General features: G+C 47.0%; 2 protein-coding genes across 4 annotated transcripts in view; both read right to left on the reverse strand.

The window, feature by feature from the left end:
* BMAL2 (basic helix-loop-helix ARNT like 2) overlaps positions 1-9,525 on the reverse strand; it is a 31,116-nt gene extending 21,591 nt beyond the window's left edge. For all 3 annotated transcript variants that reach the window (XM_083366290.1, XM_083366289.1, XM_083366291.1), the window contains exons 1-2: positions 9,337-9,525; positions 4,811-4,940 (exon numbers count right to left, since the gene is read on the reverse strand). In XM_083366290.1, the coding sequence (XP_083222416.1) occupies positions 4,811-4,940; positions 9,337-9,364 (158 nt within the window). In that variant the 5' untranslated portion in view covers positions 9,365-9,525. The remainder of the gene's footprint in view (positions 1-4,810; positions 4,941-9,336) is intronic.
* Positions 9,526-12,995: 3,470 nt separating this feature from the next.
* The window catches only part of STK38L (serine/threonine kinase 38 like), a 51,166-nt gene continuing 41,394 nt past the window's right edge, over positions 12,996-22,767 (reverse strand). The window contains exons 12-14 of the mRNA XM_083365553.1: positions 21,362-21,457; positions 19,418-19,509; positions 12,996-17,333 (exon numbers count right to left, since the gene is read on the reverse strand). Coding sequence (XP_083221679.1) covers positions 17,206-17,333; positions 19,418-19,509; positions 21,362-21,457 — 316 coding nt within the window. The 3' untranslated portion in view covers positions 12,996-17,205. The remainder of the gene's footprint in view (positions 17,334-19,417; positions 19,510-21,361; positions 21,458-22,767) is intronic.

Genomic DNA, 22,767 nt, shown 5'->3' on the forward strand with positions numbered 1-22,767 from the left:
GTACTCTTTTAAATAAAAGTCATATTCAGGAAGTGGAACACCACAATGATGGAATTGTAGCCCATTTTATCTAAATTGTTGGACTGGAGATACGGCAACCAAAAAAGACAATGCAGGGATTTTATGAAGATAAATATTTTCAGGAACGAAATGTCTACGGAGATTTTCAGTCATCAGGTCATGGCTATCATGCTTTTTTCAAGAGGCAACTTGGACTTCTTTGTTTTTTTTTTCCTTGAAGACATTTCGCTACTCACGCAAGAAGCTTCTTCAGTTCTGACTGAACTGGAGTCAGCACTCAACTTCAGTCAGAACTGAAGAAGCTTCTCGGATGAGAAGCGAAACGTCTTCAAGGAAAAACCAAGGAAGTCCAGTTGCCTCTTGAAAAAGTGGGATATTTTTCAGGAGCTGAGATATGAGATATTGGTTCAAAACTGGACTGCTTCTATACAAAAAAAACCCCTAGGACATATTGATTAATATTAACCATTTGGAGACTCAGCCCTGGCATTAATGATGATATTTTTTAGATTTGGAGAAAAAAAAACCCAAAACAATCCGATTTCTCCCTCAGGTGAAAAGTGGATTTCCGCTGATTGAATGCATCTGGAGATTTTACTCTTTCCAGCACTGCGGTAACATTACAATTAAAATTATGAACAGAAGGGATAGAGCAGGCGTAGGCAACCTTGGCTCTTTTATGACTTGTGGACTTCAACTCCCAGAATTCCTGATCCAGCATGGCTCATCTTGGAAATCTCTCCATTTCTCCTCAGCATGGCTGGCTCAGGAATTCTGGGAGTTGAAGTCCAGAGTCACAAAGTGGCCTAGGCCTAGGCCTAGGCCAGGGGTAGGCAACCTTGGCTCTTTTATGACTCGTGGACTTCAACTCCCAGAATTCCTGATCCAGCATGGCTCAGCTTGGAAATCTCTCCATTTCTCCTCAGCATGGCTGGCTCAGGAATTCTGGGAGTTGAAGTCCACGAGTCATATCCCTATCCCTGGGATAGAGGAAGAAAAGAAAAAAAGCAGTGATAAAAATGTAATTTTGGAATATGTCACAAAGCAGAAAACGGGGACATCTGAAGAGGCTTATATTCTTACAAGCTGCCTGCAAGGAGCAGATGAGTAAAATAATGCAGATATTTCATTCTGAGATTGCATTTCAGGTAGTCCTCGGTTTACAATGGTTTGTTTAGTGACAACTGCACTGAAAAAAGTGACACGGCCGTTTTTCACACAACCATTGGTGCATCCCCACGGTCACGTCATGCCATCCCCCGCCGCTGGGCGGCGGAACCGACCAGGTGGTTCCGCCCCAGGCGCCTAATGGACCCGGACTGGTTCCAGAGGGCGCTTGGGCCGATACCTATCACCCTTACCCACAGCCCAGTCGATGCTCTGGTGGAGGCCTGGGAAACGGCTGCCACCAGGGCACTCGACTGCGTTGTACCCATGCGACCTCTGACTCGGCGCAGATCCCGTTGGGCCCCATGGTTCTCTGTGGAGCTCCGGGAGATGAAGCGTCGGAGACGAGGTCTAGAGAGCGGTTGGAGATCCAGCCGATCCGAATCCGACCGATCGCAGTTAAGAACCTTTATAAGGTCTTATCTTGCGGCGATAAGGACGGCAAAGTCTAACTACTTTGCCGCCCTTATCGCATCCGCAGATAATCGCCCGGCCGCCCTGTTTAGGGTGACTCGCTCCCTCCTTAACCAGGAGGTGAGAGAGGATCCCTTGCAGGGACGAGCCGAGGAGTTTAGTCATCATCTGGCGGACAAAATCGCTCGGATCCAGACCGGCTTGGACTCTGACTGGGCAGAGTCTGATGTGGAGGAATCAGGCGGTCTTGAGCATGTTATCTGGACTGAGTTTGACCCTGTTTCCCCTGATGATGTGGACAGGATCATGGGGAGACTGAGCTCCACCACCTATTTGTTGGATCCGTGTCCCTCCTGGCTAGCTTATGCGGCTCAGGAGGGAACACGAGGCTGGTTCCATGCAGTAATAACTGCTTCTTTGAAGGAGGGTGTCTTCCCTGCCGTCTTGAAGGAGGCGGTGGTGAGACCCCTCCTCAAGAAGCCTGCTTTGGACCCGGCTGTTTTAAACAACTATCGTCCAGTCTCCAACCTTCGCTTTCTGGCGAAGGTTGTTGAGAGTGTGGTGGCGCATCAGCTCCCTCTGTTCCTGGAGGAAACTGATTATCTGGACCCGTACCAATCGGGCTTCAGGCCCGGACACAGCACGGAGACGGCATTGGTCGCACTGGTGAATGATCTCTGGAGGGCTAGGGACAGGGGTTGCTCCTCTGTCCTAGTCCTATTAGATCTCTCAGCGGCTTTCGATACCATCGACCATGGTATCCTGCTGCGGCGTCTCAGGATGTTGGGAGTGGGAGGCACCGTTCTACGGTGGTTCTCCTCCTACCTCCGGGGCCGCTCGCAGTCGGTGTTGACAGGAGGGCAGAGAATCGCCCCGAGGTCTCTCATTTGTGGAGTTCCTCAGGGGTCGGTTCTCTCACCTCTCCTGTTCAACATCTACATGAAGCCGCTGGGCGAGATCATTCGTGGTTTTGGGGTGGGGTATCACCAGTACGCTGATGATACCCAACTCTTTCTTTCCACCCTGAACCAACCCAGTGATGCCCTCTCCGTGATGTCCCGGTGCCTGGAGGCGGTTCAGGTCTGGATGGGGAGAAACAGGCTTCGTCTCAATCCCGCCAAGACTGAGTGGCTGTGCATATCGGCGTCTCGGGTTAACCATGTTATTCCACCTCTAATGATGGGGGGTGAGGTGTTACCCCCCGTCGATAGGGCTCGCAACTTGGGCGTCCTCCTGGATTCACGGCTCAATTTTGAAGATCACATAGGAGCCGTGACCAGGGGGGCTTTTGCACAGGTTCACCTGGTGCGCCAGTTGCGTCCCTATCTGGACCAAGACGCCCTACGCACAGTCACTCATGCGCTTGTGACCTCCCGTTTGGACTACTGTAATGCTCTCTACATGGGGCTGCCCTTGAAGACCACTCGGAGGCTTCAACTGGTGCAGAATGCGGCCGCGCGAGTTGTAATGGGGGTTTCCCGATACTCCCATGTAACACCTCTACTCCGCGAGCTGCATTGGCTTCCGGTTGCCCTCCGGGTGAAATTCAAGGTGCTGGTTATCACCTATAAAGCCCTACATGGCCTGGGTCCGGGATATTTGAGGGAATACCTGCTGCCGGCATCAAACGCCCTTCGCCCAGTGCGCTCCCACAGGGAGGGTCTGCTCAGGGTTCCGCCGGTGAGAGATTGCCGGCGGGTGACACCCAGGGATAGGGCCTTCTCAGTGGGAGCGCCTGCCCTCTGGAACCAGCTGCCGGTGGAGCTGAGGACTGCCCCTGACCTCCGATCATTCCGCCGGGGCCTGAAGACCTGGCTCTTTGAGCTCCCGGGCCCAGGCTGAGGAGAAAATTTTAACTGGGGTTTTTAAGTGTACAGGGTGAATTTAATATTTTTTAACGGGTTTTTAACTTTTGTATGTTTTGACTTTTAATTCCCTGTAAACCGCCCTGAGTCCTCAGGGAAAGGGCGGTATATAAATGTAATAAAATAAAAATAAATAATAAATAAAATTCAGCTGCTTGACCACCGACTCACAGTTATGACGGTGGCAGTGCCCTAGGATCATGTGATTCCCCCTTTTGCAACCTTCTGAGAAGCAGTCAGTGGGGAAGCCAGAATCAGTTAACAACCCTGGTTCCGACAGATGAAACTCTTCAAAAGAACTTCGAGGCATGGTTTACCTTAAAAGATCTTTATTCGAGTAGCAGAATATCAGCACTTAAGTAATCGAAGCCAAAAAAACCTGAATTCTTCTCCTATCAAAGCACAATTCCCTCCTCCAGTTAACAGTCACAAATCACATTCCCCAATTAGCTTGAAGCGTGGGCTTCCTTATCAGCTCTGGGCTCAGTAACTTTGATTCTCACACTAAGTTTAATGTTGTTATGTCTAGCTGGAGTCTCACTCATACTCCTCCCCGCTCCCAGCATCATCTAACTCTAAAAGGAAAGGAAGAAAACGGCTACATTTCCAACTATTGTCACTGCAAAAACATCCGATGTTAGCAGCGTTGACATGACTAAATTAACAACTGAAGTGACTGACTTTAAGAAATGGGGCAAAAAAGGTCGTAAAACGGGGCAAAATTCACTTAACAAATGTCTCACTTAGCAACCGAAACTTTGGGATCAGTTGTGGTCACTAAGTCAAGGACTACCAGTAACGCAAAGCTTATTTTATTCTGAGATTGCATTGTTTCATAAACTCAAGCCCAAAGATGCTTTTTCAGGAGGCAACTGGACAGACGTTTCGCTTCTCATCCAAGAAGCTTCTTCAGCTCTGACTGGATGGTTCCATTCCCCACCATCCAGTCAGAGCTGAAGAAGCTTCTTGGATAAGAAGCGAAATGTCTTCAAAAGAAAAACAAGGAAATCCAGTTGCCTCGTGAAAAAGCATCTTTGGGATAACTATGACCTGGATAGCTGAGAATCTCCATAGACATAAACTCAAGCATAAAACCGAGAATGGCACTATGAAAAAAGCAAATTCTCAATTCTCTTGTCCTCACAGATAATAGAAAAATAATAAAATCAGCACTGGGGGCCGTCCGACATCCTGCTGCTTGAAGGAAAATTTATATCCATTCCATAAAAGCAGCTGAGCTTTCCAAATCAAACACGTCGGGTGTGGAATAACAAGCACACTTCAGTGCAAAGCAAAACCAACCCAGGATATTGTTTAACAAAAAAAAGTAAATATTCACTTACTGAGTATCAGAGTCGCTCCCTTTTCGCTTTCTAGGAAATTCCGCCGTAAATGAATTTATTGAAGGGGTCACAGGAGACATGTTTGCACCTGCCAAAACAACAGCCTGGTTTCCTTCCCAGGAAAGATTATCTGAAAACAGACAGATAGCACCCAAGTTGAAAGAGGAAATTAATTTGCTGAACTACCAGGAAAAAGGAATTATCTTAGTTGTTATTACAGTATTTATTATGGGGCATCGCAAAGTCAGCCAGAGGTTGAGACTAGATTTGGCATTTATCCTATCAATTCCCAAGGATTTGGGATAGATATTGATGTCTGACAATGTTAGAGGTGTCCTTGCAGTTATTACGATTTACAGGACAATCAGCCAGATGTTCGGACTGGATTTGGCATTTTTGTCCACCGATCAAGTCTTCCCCAAGGACCTGGAATAGGCAGATGTGGAAGTTTGATAGTGTTGGTATCATCACAGGATGTAAGCCGTTCCTAGTAAAGCTGCCTTTTGCAATTGACTGATCGCAACATTGTCAATGCTGAGGATGTTCAATTGGTGCTCCAGATGTTTTTGGAATTGCACCCAAGTTCCTTATTATTATTGGCACTATCTTTGCTTTCTTTTGTTATAGCTGTTTCACTTTTACCTGCAGGTCTTTATATTTTATTATCTTCTCCAGTTCTTTCTCTTCTGTTCTGCTGTCTGCAGGCACTGCCCCATCCGCTATCCGGACCTTAATCTAATCTATTTTATCTATACATAGGTGTGATGTGTGTGTGTGTGTGTGTGTGTGTGTGTGTGTGTGTAAATTTTTTGGATTGCTAACAAAGAATTAAAGGGAGACTGATATAGCTATTTCAAACTTATTTGTTCTCATCAGTCAGCCACACCCTTCTGAGATTCGAACCTGGGCTGATTGCACATTAGGCAATTGATCTAACCCTTAGGCCACAGGCTCTTTCTCGCTTTGTTAGCTGAGAAGCAAGGGAGATATGTGTTAAGTGTTTGTTAAGTATTTAGAATACCCTGCTAGGCCCCAAACACGGGACAAATCTTATTTCCTGTTTCAGCCTAACCCAAGGCCATCAACAGGCTGTAGTCACACAGTGACAGCTCATATTTGTGTAAATTTTTTGGATTGCTAACAAAGAATTAAAGGGAGACTGATATAGCTATTTCAAACTTATTTGTTCTCATCTAAATACTTAACAAACACTATATATGTGTGTGTGTGTGTGTTTTCGTAGATTTTCACGGGTACAGGTATGTAGGTCTTTCCCGTGTAAGATTGAGGGTGTCTTGGCGATGTTTCGACGAGGTCCCACTCGTCATCTTCCGGCTGGTGTCTTCGGCTTCGTGCTTGTGAGCAAAGCGTGATCAGAGCTGTCGTCTCTCTATAAGGGGGGGGGGGTGCTGGCTTTGTTGCTGTAAGCGGGTTGGTTGGCTGTGTTGTTACCCCATCAACCAATCAACATGTAACAACACAGCCAACCAACCCGCTTACAGCGGGTTTTATATATATATAAAAGGGACGCGGTGGCTCAGTGGGTTAGGACGCTGAGCTTGTCGATCAGAAGGTCGGCAGTTTGGAGGGTCAAATCCCGAGTGCCACGTAGCAGAGTGAGCGCCTGTTACTCGTCCCAGCTTCTGCCAACCTAGCAGTTCGAAAGCACGTAAAAATGCAAGTAGAAAAGTAGGGACCACTACGGTGGGAAGGTAACAGCGTTCCGTGCGCCTTTGGTGTCTAGTCATGCCGGCCACATGACCACGGAGATGTCCTCGGACAAGCGCTGGCTCTTCGGCTTTGAAACGGAGATGAGCACCGGCCCCTAGAGTCGGAAACGACTAGCACGCATGTGCGGGGGAACCTTTACCTTTATATATATATATAAATATATAGTTCTCCACTCTTCTTATACCTATCTTGTGTTTTCGTGCAGCAGCAGCCCTGGAGAAGACAACTACTTGAGAGACTGACAATGTTGGCCATGAACCCCCTCAAGAAATTAAACCAAACACCACCTTCTCTGAAAGGCAGCACAGCCTGTTCCTTCTTTCATCCAGCCAGCTGGTGATAAAAGATATAATTCTGCTGATTATACACAGCAGGCTGATTAGATAATAATTAGCTGGGTTGGCCTCCACTGCCTTTTTGTAAATTGAAACTCCGGTGGAGTTACTCCATTCTTTAGAGAGTTGCAGGAGATTCTCAATATGGTTGAAAGGTGTCAATGGGGAAGGCCAGCCAGAGACTTCCCCCATTTTCCAACTGTGCAAATAAACTTAATATTTCCAAGTTCTAAAACCAGGAGGCAGCCAGGTAAAGAGTGTACAGGATACAGAATTACCGTATTTTCCGGCATATAAGACGACTGGGCGTATAAGACGACCCCCCAACTTTTGAGATGATTTTCAAGATTTTTCGTCTTATACGCCGGAAAATCAGCGAGCCTGGGAAGGAACGCCCTCCCCTCTCACTGTGGAGGAAGTAGGGCAGGCTGGCGTCTGGTGGGAGCCGGCAGGGCAGTCCTGTGCACGCACGCGCTCCCCAGCTGTTAAGGAGCACTCCTTAGCAGCCAGGGAGTGCGCGCGTGTGCAGGACTGCCCTGCCGGCTCCCGCCCGACGCTCTTCCCTCTTGAGGCAGCATCGCTCCCCGGCTCCTAACCCTCTTGAGGCAGCATCCCCGAGGACTCCCAGAATTCCTCAGCCAGTGTCCACAAGTCATAAAAGGGCCAAGTTTGAAGGTCCTCTAATCCATGATATATATATTTTTTGTTTTTTGTAGCTATTTCTCTTCCATTCGTGCATTGCCTGGTGCTGCAATATCAATGAACCACTTTCTTTTCCACAATAGTGATGTGGACCAGATGTTTGTCTGTTTGGATCCGAAAGCCCTACAGGTTCTTGACTCCTCCGACTCCTCCTCGTGGCCAGAAGCTGATCCTACAGCTCCAAATCAAATCTGGACCTCACAGACTTTTTCCAGTTCTGAAAGTTGTGGTATATTTTTTAAAAAAACAAAAAACTGCCCAACTCAATTCGAGGCTCAGCACCAACAACTTTTCTTGCACTTAACAACTTCTGAAATAGATTCTGAGTCGGGGTAATCAGTTTTCCGGGGTGAGGGAAGGGAGGCTCCCGAATGAAAAGGAGAGAAGTGGGGGGATCCCACGTTATTTTAGCTCTTCCCTCTTCTGAAGGAAGGAAAAGCAAAAGAGGAGGGGAAGGGCTGGGAGCTGCTGACAGTGAGTCCCCCCGCTGGAAAAAAAAATCTCCCTCTCTCTGCCTCTCTCACATACACACACAGATGGGGATATATATATATATATATATATATATATATATATATATATATATATATATATATAGAGAGAGAGAGAGAGAGAGAGAGAGAGAGAGAGAGAGAGAGAGAGAGAGGGGGGGAGGGGGGGGAGGGAGGGAGAAAGAGAGGGGGGAGGGAGAAAGAGAGAGGGAGAGGGAAGGAGGCAGGGAGAGAGAGGGGGGAAGGGAAAGAGACAGAGGGAGAGAAAGAGAGAGGGGGGAGGGAAGGAGGGAGGGAGAGAGAGAAAGAGAGGGAGAGGGGCAGAGAAGGGAGAGAGAGAAAGAGGGAGAGAGGGGGGAGGGAGAGAGGGAGAGACAGAGGGAGAGGGGGGAGGGAAGGAGACAAGAGGGAGAGAATGAGAGAGGGAGAGGGGGAGGGAGAGAAAGAGAGGGGGAGAGAGAGAAAGAGAGGGAGAGAAGGAGGCAGGGAGAAAGAGAGAGAGAGAGAAGGGGGAAGGGAAGGGAAAGAGACAGAGAGAGAAAGTGGGAGAGGGAGGGAGGGAGAGAGAAAGAGAGGGGGGAGGGAGAGAGAGGGAGGGAGAAAGAGAGAGAGGGAGAGAAAAAGAGAGGGAGAGGGGGGAGGGAAGGAGGGAGGGGGAGAGAGGAGATGGAGGGAGAGAGGGAAAGAGAGAGGGAGAGGGGCAGAGAGCGAGGGAGAGAGAGAGGGAGAGAAGGAAGGAGGGAGAGGGAGAGAGGGAGAGAGAAGGAAGGAGGCAGGGAGAGAGAGAGGGAGGGGAGGGAAGGAGACAGAGGGAGAGAAAGAGAGAGGGAGAGGGAAGGAGAGAGAGAGAGGAGGGAGAGGGAGGGAGAGAGAGAGAGGGAGGGAGAAAGAGAGAGAGGGAAGGAGGCAGGGAGGGAGAGAGAGGGGAAGGGAAGGAGACAGGGAGAGAAAGAGAGAGGGAGAGGGAAGGAGAGAGAGAGAGAGAGAAGGAGGGAGAGAGAGAAAGAGACGGAGAGAAGGAGGGAGGGAGAGAGAGAGAGAGAGAGAGAGATTGACCAAGGCATATCCGAAGCCCGGGAGGAAGCCAAGGCCCTCCAAGTGCCAGGAAATTAACGCCACTTCAAGCTCTCCCTTTCCCCCCCCCCTCTTCTTGGATCTCCCCTCCCTCCCTCCCTCCCCACCAGCAAGGGGGAGCTCCAGCGACCTGCCCCCCCCCACCCCGAGCCCTGGACGGGACGCTCCTACCTGGCGCTCCCTGCGCTCTCACCTGAGCCGGCGCCGGCCGCCTCCGCCATGGCCGAGGCTTCCCCAGCGCGGCGGCAGAGGCGGCGCTCCCGCGCCCCAGAGGCAGGGAGGGGGCCGGGGGGGTGTCTCGGTCCCCCTTTTGACTCCTCCTCCTCCTCCTCAGGCGCAGCGTGAAGGCGAGCGGGGCCCGGCCGTGCCGTCAGCGCCGCCTCTGCGCCCTGCTCAGCCTGGCCGGGGCGAAGCGCGCTGCTTCTCGCGAGAGGCGGCCGCCCGGAGCGGGCGGGCGGGGAGGGGAACCGGCGTGTGCAGGGAGAGGGAGAGGGAGAGGGTGGGAGGGGGGGCGCAGGCTGGGACCCTCCTCCTCCTCCTCCCCCAACGCACCTCTCCGCCAAGGCATTCCCCCCCCCCGCCCCAGCTGTGGAATCTACTGTCTGGCAATCCCGAACAGAACACAATAACAAGCGTTGGAAGGGACCTTGGAGGTCTTCTAGTCCAACCCCCTCCTCAGGCAGCATGGCACAGCTTGGAAACCTCCCTTTTTCCTCAGCTTGGCTGGCTCAGGAATTCTGGGAGTTGAAGTCCACGAGTCATAAAAGAGCCAAGGTTCCCTACGCCTGATCTAGGGCATTTCAGTGTATTAGTTAAGCATTACCTCAGGGATAGGCAACCTTGGCTCTTTTATGACTCGTGGACTTCAACTCCCAGAATTCCTGAGCCTGCATGGCTCAGCTTGGAAACCTCTCCCTTTACCCTCAGCGTGGCTGGCTCAGGAATTCTGGGAGTTGAAGTCCAGAAGTCATAAAGTGGCCTAGGCCAGGGGTAGGCAACCTTGGCTCTATTATGACTCGTGGACTTCAACTCCCAGAATTCCTGAGCCCGCATGGCTCAGCTTGGAAACCTCTCCCTTTCCCCTCAGCGTGGCTGGCTCAGGAATTCTGGGAGTTGAAGTCCACAAGTCATAAAGTGGCCTAGGCCTAGGCCAGGGGTAGGCAACCTTGGCTCTTTTATGACTCGTGGACTTCAACTCCCAGAATTCCTGAGCCCGCATGGCTCAGCTTGGAAACCTCTCCCTTTCCCCTCAGCGTGGCTGGCTCAGGAACTCTGGGAGTTGAAGTCCACAAGTCATAAAGTGGCCTAGGCCAGGGGTAGGCAACCTTGGCTCTTTTATGACTCGTGGACTTCAACTCCCAGAATTCCTGAGCCTGCATGGCTCAGCTTGGAAACCTCTTCCATTTCCTTCAGCGTGGCTGGCTCAGGAACTCTGGGAGTTGAAGTCCACAAGTCTTAAAAGAGCCAAGGTTGCCTACCCCTGCCCTCATTTCAGACAAATTGGGTAACTGCACAAACCCGGGAAGAGCAGCATTGCAATTAGGACACAGCTGTGGCTGGCACCCATTTGGAGCTCCCCTCATTCGCTTACCCACATCCTCTCAACTTCACAGCATTTAGGGGGTGTGGGCTGGTCCAGTCGCCCACCTGGCTCCTATTTTGCCCCCCCTGCCTGTCGGGACCCCATGCTGGCACTGCTTCTACCACCTCACCACGTGTTAACGCCCCTTTGTAGCCCCCATGGATTGGGAAAGGCTATTATGGTCCCAAACAGGGACGCGGTGGCTCAGTGGGTTAGGACGCTGAACTTGTCGATTGGAAGGTCGGCAGTTTGGCAGGTCGAATCCCGAGTGCCGCGTAGCAGAGTGAGCGCCTGTTACTCGTCCCAGCTTCTGCCCACCTAGCAGTTCGAAAGCACGTAAAAATGCAAGTAGAAAAATAGGGACCACTACGGTGGGAAGGTAACAGCGTTCCGTGCGCCTTTGGCGTCTAGTCATGCCGGCCACATGACCACGGAGACGTCCTCGGACGAGCGCTGGCTCTTCGGCTTTGAAACGGAGATGAGCACCGGCCCCTAGAGTCGGAAACGACTAGCACGCATGTGCGGGGGAACCTTTACCTTTACTTTACCTATTATGGTCCCAAGTTATGAATTGAATAAGCCGTGCCCAGACCCATTCTCAATGGCAGGAGGATTTCGCAAACCTACTACTGGTTTACTGGTTATGCCAATGGGCCACTATAGTCGGTGTAGGTAGGCTATGATCTAAGGCAGCTGCACTCAATAATAAACTTACCTCCTTTTTAAAAAAGTTAGTAGTGAGTAGTGGAAATGGGTGACTTTGACACAGATGAACCTCCAAGTGGCCTCAACGACTCTCTAAAAGAAGGCAAATGACCAGCTCTCTGCAAGGAGTATAAATCCTTCCACTCCCCACCATCCAGTCAAGAGCTGAAGAAGATCCTTGGAGGAGAAGCAAAACATCCTCAAAGAAAACCAAGAAAGTCCAGTTGCCTCCTGAAAAAGCACCTTTGGTACAACCATGACCTGGATAGACTGAGAACCTCCATAGGCATTCAGCTGATCATTGCTTGCTAACAATCAGTAAAGAAGTTAGAACAGAAAAAATAAATCTGCATGGCTGAAATAATTACATAAAAAAGCAATCTTCTGTCTCAACATGGTAGTTAAAAGAAATCAGATGGTGCTGGAACATTCTTAGGAAGAGATATTCAAAGGTTCGTGGGACGTACCTTAACTTTCCAAGTGCCATTAGTTATTTTCTTCCCTAAATACAACACTGGCCATTTGCACAGGTAGTCCTCGATGTACGACCGCAAAAGACTCCAAAATTTATGTTGCTAAGTGAAACATTTGTTAAGTGAGTTTTGCCCCCATGTTACGCAGGACTCAGGATTCAACCTGCCAAACTGCCGACCATCTGATCGACAAGCTCAGCGTCCTAACCCACTGAGCCACCGCGTCCTTTGAAAGATGGTTATTGCTTCCTAATTCAAAATGACCGGTGCCTTCAAAATTTCCCTTGTATATCTACACAATGCACTTTATTTTTCGTTCTGGAAGTCATTCTTCAGTGGTGTGGTGAAGGAAAATGACAAAAACATAGCCCTTCATAAACCACCAGCTGTGAAGACAATTTTTTTTAAAAAATGCCCAGCTAGACCACCTCCAGCTTTGACTATTTCAGAGTTTTTATTACTTTTATTATTGCTTCCTCTTTGATTGAAAATAAATGAATCTTGGCCAGCGAGAAGCGGGAGGGGGGGAACAGGTTTGGTAATAAAACGCCTATACAACTTGCCCAGATTTGTTGTGAGCACTTTTTTAAGTCACTGAACCTGGATATAATCTCTCTCTTCTCTTTATCTAATGCCATTGCTAGGCAGTCAGCATTTTATCCCCTACCTAACTTGTATAAAATATTCTGCTGATTTCTTGTGATTTGGGGATAAGCGAATTCTTCTAACTACTTTGCATTAAGAATCTGGGAAGCGTTTTGTGCTGTATTCCTACATTACAGTCATAAAGAATACCAATACAGGAATGTTTAATGGAGTGTGGTTTTTACTGTAGGATTTGATTGTTCTTGAGCCTGTAATTTATTATCACACCATTCTGCCTCTGTTTCTTCCCACAGAGTGGCTTCTTTAAATAAATGGATATAAACCAGACAGTCTTTTCCACATAATTGCTTTTTGTGGCTGGGGAATTCTGGGAGTTGAAGTTCACACCTCTTAAAGTTGCTAAAATTGAGATATATTAAAGCTTAAAATAATCAATCTGGTGCTATTTTTTTAAGAGTACAAGGTGTTCTGAAGAATCTAGAAAGAGATATACAAAAAAAGAAAAACCCACCCCTTTCAACATTTTAACATATTTGACAAAAAGACTGCTTTACAAAAAAGTGCCGTGTTTATTTAATATGCTGTAAAAAGCCTTATATAAATATTTATAATGCCTTCTATTGTAACTTTTTGCAAACCACAACTACGGAATTTATTTTTTCTTTAAAAAAAAAAAGGAAAGAAGGTACAGTGGCCATTCAAATCCCAAACCTTTGAAATGAAATCGACCTCAAACAAGTCAGATACAACCTTGTGGACATGTTCAAAGAAAATTAGAATAATCTCGAAGAACCAATTAATGCCCCAGGAATTGATGGATACACTGTTAAAAGAGGAAAACAAATCCTGCAAACAAAAATATAAACATAAAACTCATCATTAGATTTGGACACCTTTTAATGAGCTTTCCGGCCAGTAGTGGCTGCAAGGGTGCAGAATGACAAAATTAATATTGTTCTGTAAGGCCCGCCCCATTTCGGTATGTGTCATGATGTCACTCAACACGCCCAGAAGGGGTGGGGCTTTCAGGAAGCTTCTGTAGATGTGCCCCACTAATGTTGTACAACCTCATCTTGTAAATCTCCCCCAAATAATCTCAGCAAGCAATACCCTTATTAAAATTACCAGCAAATCTCTTTGAAGAACAACTGTGGTATCCAAACCTACTCTATTGGCCATCATCTATGAAAACTACTTGCTGATCTAGATTGCAAGATATAGATCCAGGCCAGTCTAGATAAAGGGCCCTTGGTCAGCCACCTTATCCATCTGAAGTAAAACTGACTTCATGAAACCAATCCTTTGGTGATCCACTAATGTTCAATGTTCCTCAGAGCTCTTCATTAGGGCGTCCCATAAGCGTGGCCTTCCTCAACCTCAAAACTTAAATTCAGATTCCTCAAATTTCAAACACGGTCTAATTCTCCAGCAAACCAGACCACCAGCGCAACTTCCCAGTCATTATTCCCAGCATAAAATTCCAAGGACTGGCGATCCCAGTTTACCTCTGGATGTCCCAAAGATGCTTTTTCCAAAAGGCCACTGGACTTTCTTGGTGTGTGTGTGTGTGTGTGTGTGTTGTTTTTTCTTTGAAAACATTTCGCTTCTCATCCCAGAAGCTTCTTCAGTTCTTCGACTGTACTGAACTTCGGGAACTGAAGAAGCTTCTTGGATGAGGAGCGTAACGTATTCAAGGAAAAACAAAGGAAGTCCAGTTACCTTTTGGGAGGGAAAAAAATCACCTTTGGCAAAACCATGACCTGGATGGTTGAGAATCTCCATAGATGTTTACTCTGGACCATCTTGACACAAACTCCTTTGCTTTTCTTGTCCTGCTGCCCTTGGAATCAATGGTTTTAAAAAGTCAGGTGGGAACATGAAAGATCCTTGCCATCAGAAAGTTAGAACCTCAGGGGTGAACCAGCTAGCCCAGGGGTAGGCAACCTTGGCTCTTTTATGACTCGTGGACTTCAACTCCCAGAATTCCTCAGCCAGCCACGCTGAGGGGAAAGGGAAAGGTTTCCAAGCTGAGCAGTGCTGGCTTAGGAATTCTGGGAGTCGAAGTCCACAAGTCATAAAAGAGCCAAGGTTGCCTACCCCTGGCCTAGGCAGCTTTATGACTTGTGGACTTCAACTCCCAGAATTCCTGAGCCAGCCACGCTGAGAGAAAAGGGAGAGGATTCCAAGCTGAGCCATGTTGGCTCAGGAATTCTGGGAGTTGAAGTCCACGAGTCAAAAAAGAACCAAGGCTGCCTACCCCTAAGCTAGCTTTTATAAAACCTTGTGCTTGTTGTGTACACGTGAGAGCTGTTCTATTTTTCCCCCCCTCCCTTTAACTTGGAAAACGCTGCACTTCTGAAGCAAATACACTTGTTAAAAAGTCTGCCTCATTTTCCTTCTGATTTCTGGATTCCTTTCTTTTTCTAGTTTAGAATGAAAAGAAGGACCAAGGGTGACCAAAGGTGGAAGATTGTATCCAGTTTTAGTCGCCACAATATAAAAAAGATTTTTTACGCTCTAGAAAGAGCACAGAGAAGAGCAACAAAGATGATCAGGGGACTGGAGGATAAAGCATATGAGGAACGGTTGCAGAAATTTGGTATGTCTAGTTTAATGAAAAGAAGGACTGCAGGGGGGGGGACACACATGATAACAGTATTCCAGTATTTCAGAGGCTGCAACAAAGAAGAGGAGGGGGTCAAACTATTCCCCAAAGCACCAGAAGGCAGGATAAGAAGTAATGGATGGAAACCCATCAAGGAAAGAAGCAACCTGGAACTAAGGAGAAATTTCCTGACAGTGAGAACAATCAAACCAGTGGAATGACTTACTTCCAGAAAACAAACTTGGAGGTTTTCAAGAAGAGACTGGACAGCCACTTATCTGGAATGTATAGGGTCTCCTGCTTGAGTGGAGGGTTGGACTAGAAGACCTCCAGGGTCCCTTCCAGCTCTGTTATTCTGTTATCCTCTTTAACTCAAACTCCCCATAGAAAAATAAATTAATCAAATACAATATCCCACACACCTTCGCTTCCCTAACCCAGCAACTGGCAAGATTTTAATTTAGAAGAACTCGACAAGTTCCAAAAAAAAAAAAAAAGAAGGTGGGGGGGAGAGGAGAAAGAAACGGTTTTGCCTTTTTTTTAGTACTCCTCATTTTTTAAAAAAAAGTAAACCACCTTATCATTTGGGGGAAAAAAGAAAAAGACAACAAAACAGAATCGGTCAAGCTATTTCAGGATCTTTGGTACTCAAGAGGAGAACAACATGGCACAAAGCATCATAGCGATATTAAATTCAGAAGGAAATGAAACAAGCAAAAAATAATAATAAGATTGAGCTAAATGCTGAATTTATGCCGGATTTTTGCTTTTTGTTTGTCCTCAATGTTTCCAGTGGTTAAGATGAAAGCTGCTGCTCACTTTTATTTGATAAAAGCGGCGTCTAAGTTCTGAAAGCAGGCAAATGCTCACTTTTCAGTTAATCCAGTTCTATACCAGTTTGACTACTAATTACAATCGGAAGTAGTAACTTCTCTTTAGTGTTAAAACTAGGAGCCCTGAGCGAGAGCAGGAAGCCAGCAAGTGTGGCAAATAACCTTTAAAAATAGCTAGTTTAAGTAACTCTACGACAGCCTTTTTAAGTCACCGTCCTTCATCTGTCGGGAACGTTACGAAACGTGGTATCTGATTCTTTTCGTTTTTTCAAACAGGTAGTCCTCGACTTACGACCACAACTGAGCCCCAAATTTCTGCTGTTGAGTGAGACAGTTGTTCAGTGTTGTCGCCCCATTTTAAAACCTTTGCCACCGTCCTTAAGGGAATCACTGCAGTTGTTAAGTTGGTAACCCGTTTGTTACGTGAATCTGGCTTCCCCATTGAGTTTGCTTGCCAGGAGGTCACAAAGGGGGAATCATGTGACCCTGGGACACTGCGACCATCATAAATACGAATTTTTTATTTTATTTTTTTTATTTTAATCCCATTTATATCCCGCCCTTCTCCGAAGACTCAGGGCAGCTTACACTCTAAGCACAAATCAATGTGCTTAGCAATCAGTTGCCAAGCATCCAAATTTTGAACACATGACCCCGGGGGATGCTGCAAGGGTCGTTAAGTGTGTAAAATAAGTTGTAAGTCATTTTTTTCCAGTGCCTTTGCAACTTGGAATGCTCTCTAAATGAACTGTTGTAAGTCGAGGACCACCTGTGCTTTCCTACCTAAAAACCTGCCCGGGTAAATAGCCAAACGCAGCTACCTTGCTGAGGAACAGACAAGGTTGCTTCTTACACTTGGGCGATTGGCACATAGTTGGAACCGTCCTTAAGAGGCAGAATTGACCGTCCTTAAGAGGCAGAATTGACCGTTTTAAACATAACATTTCGGCAGCGCAGATAACAAAGAGGATGTCGGCCGCTTGTTCTTTTCTCTCTCTCTCTCTCTCTCTCTCTTTTTGTTTCTTCTAAATTTCCAGTACCTCTGTCGTCATAAAGTTAACAAAAATATTCACTATTAAAAGAAGCCGCCAGCTGGCACTGCCAACTAATTTGTCTGTAGTAGTCTCAGAAATCCTAATCCCGTAGAATTCCTTAATTTCCGGGCTGGGTCCGCAGGCGCCGGTCGGTGGGAACGTCGGAGATCGAGCGGAGATGGACGGGGTACCTGAGTTCTTACGTTTCCTGGCTCCGCCGCAACTCACAATTTCCCGGCCTTCATGTAAGAAGGGATGGAGCCTCGCTGAGTCAGCCCTTCGAATCTCTTGTAGGTGTAATTCAGAAACACCCAGTCTTTGGACTTGAAGTCCGCTTCAGTGGTATTTGGCACTAGAACACAAAAAGATTGATTTTTATATATATATATTTTGAGGACACCGATGTGTGCAGGCTTCCCGTGAAAGGTCATTTCAAATGGCAAGAAAATGGTTTTCAACTACACATTTATTAATAAGCCGCGGGGTCCTCTCTGAGCTTGGTGGCTTTCTTGCAGACGTTTCATGACCCAACTAGGTAACATCAACAGTGCTGGAAGGGGGTAGGGCTTGTGGAGAGGAGGGGGAGGAGGAGAACTGTGGGGTCCTTGGTGCTCTCTGAGCTTAGTGGTTTTCTTGTAGACGTTTCATTACCCAATTAGCTAAGATCATCAGTGCTAGAAGGGAGAGTGATATGGGAAGAGGAGGAGGAGGAGGACGACGACGACAACTGCGGGTCCTTGGTGCTTTCTGAGCTTGGTGGTTTTCCTGTTTCATTACCCAACTGGGTAACATCATCAGTGCTGGAAAGAAGTGGGGTATGCTCTCATTTTATATACTATGGCTTGCTCTGTCCAGTGTTGTTGAGAATGTTCTTCATTTGATCAGGCTGTGCCTTATTGTTAGCTTGTTTATCTGCGTGCTCCTTGGTGTTCTCTCAGCTTGGTTGTTTTCATGCAGCTGCTTCACTGCCAAACTCGATGCCTCTGGAGATTCTCAGTCACCCAGGTCATAGTTGTCCCAAAGTTGCTTTTTCAGGAGTCAACTGGACTTTCTTGTTACTCTTTGAAGACCTTTCGCTTCTCAGCCAAGAAGCTTCTTCAGCTCCGACTGGATGGCGGGGGGAAATGGAAGGATTTTTTTCCCCTTGCAGACAGCTGGTCATTTGCCTTCTTTTAGAGAGTCGTTGATGCCACCTGGAGGTTAATCTATGTCCTCAGAGTCATCTCAGTGGTGCAAACGGGTGTGGGACCTTCTTGGAACTGCTGAAAGGATTGTGCTGTAAACTGGAGACAGATGATATCATATCCCTCCCCCTCTGTTGAGAGAGGGCTGTTCAGCTGAAACTTAAAAGAAGGCCAATGACCAGCTGTCTGCAAGGAGTATAAATGCTTCCATTCCCCACCATCCTGTCAGAGCTGAAGAAGCTTCCCTGATGAGAAGCGAAACGTCTTCAGAGAAAAACAAGAAAATCCAGTTGCCTCCTGAGAAAGCATCATCGGTGGATGTTGCCTAGTTTGGTAATGAAGCATCTGCATGAAAACCACCAAACTTTTGACAGCTCCAGGAAGACCGCAGCTCAACCCTAACTTACAAATATTCTCTTCTGTGATTTGTCTTGAGTTGGGAGTTCCGCGATTGGTGTGTTGCTTTACTTCTTGATTGTGGCAGACCACAACGCTAACAAAAAACAAACTGGAAGAGTTTATCTAAAACTAAACTCTTGGATATTATTGGGTTTTTTTTGTTTTTTTGTTTTTTTACCAGCTAGATTTCTTTTCTATGTACGTTGCTCTGAGCTTTGGGGAGTGGATGTAACCAGGGCTTTTTTTCTCATAGAACGCTCAGAACGGAGTTCCGACACCTTTTTGGGATGGAACCTTGTAGGATAGGCAAGGCGGGTTGTACGACACGTGTGAGTTCCGGCACCTTTTTCTTTTACAAAAAAAGCACTGGATGTAACTAACAACCGACCAAGATTGATCTAAAATGCTTGGGATAATACTTTTATCTACAGCGCTGTTGTTAGTCCTTTGAAATATGCCAATGCAAGTCATCTTGTTGGATCTTGGGATCTAAAAACTTACTTATTTGAGCAATCCGGCCTGGTTTGATGGGTTTGGGGTTGGGGTTTTTAACATGGTTTTAATTATTGTATATATCTGGCATAATATTTAATTGTTTTTTAACTTTTGTACTTTGTTTTTTAATATTTATTGCCCTGTACACCGCCCTGAGTCCTTCGGGAGAAGGGCGGTATAAAAATTTAATAAATATAAATATATATATATATATCTTGTTGAATTAGAACACCTTCAAGGTCCCATTCAATAATATGATTCGAAGAAGCTCGCTCGACTAAGCAACAAAAGGCACATACTGTCCGAGCTGCAAGCCAAGAAAAACGGGCAGTGTTGCCTCAATGAGTATCGCGCTCACCTGGTTGTAAAATGTCGGATTCGGGGAATTCGTCGAAATTGGAGGTGTCATCTATACTTTTGATTTCTATAGTGATCGCAGCTGGCCTTTCTCTAAAACGAAACGCAAACATCACAGAAATCAAGCCCGCAACCAAGTTTGTCCTCAGCCCAATTGAATCTTGCTTCAAAACCTTTAAAACAGGGCTCTTCCAACTTGGCCCTTTTATGATTTGTGGACTTCAACTCCCAGAATTCCTCAGCTAGTGTGCCCGGCTGAGGAATTCTGGGAGTTGAAGTCCACAAGCAGGGGTCTTCCAACTTGGCCCTTTTATGACTTGTGGACTAGAATTCCTCAGCCAGCATGGCTCAGCTTGGAAACCTCTCCCTTTTCCCTCAGCGTGGCTGGCTCAGGAATTCCGGGAGTTGAAATCCACGAGTCATAAAGCAGCCTAGGCCTAGGCCAGGGGTAGGCCACCTTGGCTCTTTTATGACTCGTGGACTTCAACTCCCAGAATTCCTGAGCCAGCATGGCTCAGCTTGGAAACCTCTCCCTTTTCCCTCAGCGTGGCTGGCTGAGGAATTCTGGGAGTTGAAGTCCATAAGTCATAAAATGGCCAACTTGGAAGACCCCTGCTTTAAAACAAACCAGTCACAAACACAAATGTATCTGCTACTTTCTTTCTGAATGCATTTAAATGCACTTCTAGGTAGATCCAGGTGATTACCTGTTAATACCTCCTTAAGGAAACATTTATCTTTAGTTGTGCAATCCCCAAGGAAATACAGGCAGTCCTCGACTTACAACAGTTCATTTAGTGACTGTTGAAAGTTACAATGACACTGAAAAAAAGGGACTTACAACCGCTTTTCACACTTCGGACCGTTGCAGCATCCCCAGGGCCACATGATCAAAATTCAGATGCTCGTATTTATGACGGTCGCAGTGTCCCAGGGTCAGGTGAGATCCCCTTTTGCAACCTTCTGGCAAACAAAGTCAATGGGGGAAGCCTGGATTCCCTTAACAACCGGATTTCCACTTTTATCATCTGCAGTGATTCATTTAATGTGGCGAGAAAGCTCGTAAAAATGGGGCAAATCTCACTTAACAAATGTCTCACTTAGCAACATAAATTTGGGGCTCAATTCTGCTTGGAAGTCCAGGACTATCTGTACACATTGACTCAAGATGTATACAAAATGCCTAGGCCTGTTCCAAAATATCTTGTTGCATCCTGGTGGTGTGTATTTTGAAGGACCAATATCTGTGGTGGTGAACCTATGGCACACGTGCCACAGGTGGCACGCAGAGATCTCTCTGTGGGCACGCGCGCCGTCGCCCCAGTCCTAGGCCTTCAGCTGGTTTTTATAAAACCTTTTTGGTTTAGGCCTTGTGCAAAAGGGAAAAAAAAGGTTCAATCAATCAATCAATTTCAACTTCTCGCGGAAAAAAAAAGATCTCGCAAAGTTGGAATTGATTGAACTTTTTAGTCCCACCCAGTCTGCCGTTACCCCCGCAGCCACGCCCACCCAATGGGCCACACCCACCCGGCACCTGACGATACATAAGTGGGTTTTGGGTTGCAGTTTGGGCACTCGGTCTCCAAAAGGTTTGCCACCGCTGACCTACATGACTGTTGACCCGGACATAGGGGACAGTAGCAATTGTGAATACGTGCACATGGCCCCCGCTATCTCTGGCCACTTGCAGAACCATGAATGCAAGGTCATAACAGGACAGCAAAGGAAACGCCCAATATCCTAACCCATCCGGGAACATATAGTGTCTTAGGGAAACATCAAAACCTATGGGGTGTTAGAGGAACACCCCAAAGGGAACATTTTTAGCAGCTTCTTTAAGGAGATACCGAGAGGTTCAAGATATGGTTCCTACTTGGGATGTAAAGGCCTGTCTATCCCTTAATTTCCCTGAATTCTTCCGCTTTTCATTTTTCACCCACTGTACCTGATATGTGCCCAGTCCACCCCTTCAAAAAATGCGTGGCTTTTTATTTCTTCTACTCCGTTGCTGCCGATTCTGTTCTCAGCATCGGTGCAAAATCTAGAAGTGGGGGAAGATATTTATTTATTTATTTATTTATTTATTTATTTATTTATTTATTTATTTATTTATTTATTCGTTTTATATACCGCCCTTCTCCCGGAGGACTCAGGGCGGTGTACAGAGCAAAGTAAGTATACAATAAACCAACAATAAAACAAATAAAACCCCAGATCTACAAATAAAACCCCAAATCTATCAGGCCAGGCCGGCTTGCTGGAATAGATAGGTTTTTAAATCTCGCCGAAAGGTGCGAAGGTCGGGGGCCATCCGGATTTCGGCTGGTAAGCGGTTCCAGAGGATTGGCGCACCCACCGAGAATGCTCTCCCCCTGGGGGTCACCAGCCGGCATTCTCTGACCGGTGGCACCCTGAGGAGGCCCTCTCTGTGGGAGCGCACAGGACGGAGGGGTGTTGACGCTGGCAGTAGGTGCTCCCATAGGTATTCCGGACCCATGCCATGTAGGGCTTTGTATGTCATCACTAGCACCTTGAATTTCACCCGGAAGGCAACTGGAAGCCAGTGCAGCTCACGAAGCAGAGGTGTAATATGGGAGTATCGGGGAGCCCCCAAAAGCGTCTGTGCAGCTGCACTCTGTACCAGCTGAAGCTTCCGAGTGATTCTCATTGGCAGCCCCATGTAAAGAGCGTTGCAGTAGTCAAGACGAGAGGTCACAAGTGCATGGGTGACTGTACGTAAGGCATCCAGGTCCAGATAGGGTCGTAGCTGGCGCACCAGACGAACCTGAGTGAAAGCCCCCCTAGTCACAGCTCCTATGTGATCTTCTAAGGAGAGCTGTGAATCTAGGAGGACACCCAGGTTGCGAGCCCTATCTACGGGGGGCAGTAACTCGCCCCCAATATTAAGGGATGGAATACTCTGAATATCCTGACATGCCGGTATGTACAGCCATTCAGTCTTGTCCGGGTTGAGTTGAAGCCTGTTCCTCCCCATCCATTCCCGGACCGCTTCCAGGCAACGGGACATCACGTCAAGGGCATCACTGATGTGGTTTGGGGTCGAGATGAAAAGCTATTTATTTTTTTAAAGTTATTACTCAGGTAGTAAATGACGCAATAAATCACAGTTTCTAGCCTGCAAATTTGCTTTGAAAAACAAGCCTGATACAAAAAGTAAGAAAGCTGAAGATTTTGGTGTCCAAGAAGACGCATTTTTGATACCTACCATCAGCCCAAAACTCTAGTTATCACAAGTTCTCTGGAAAAGATGCTAATTGTTTATCATCTTTTCCATAAGGGGAGGGGGGCTAAATAGATCTTTTCTGAAGCCTAGTTCTTCTCCTTCCTCTT

The sequence above is a fragment of the Vipera ursinii genome (genome assembly GCF_947247035.1).
Source record: "Vipera ursinii genome assembly, chromosome: 6".
Lineage (NCBI taxonomy): Eukaryota > Metazoa > Chordata > Lepidosauria > Squamata > Viperidae > Vipera > Vipera ursinii.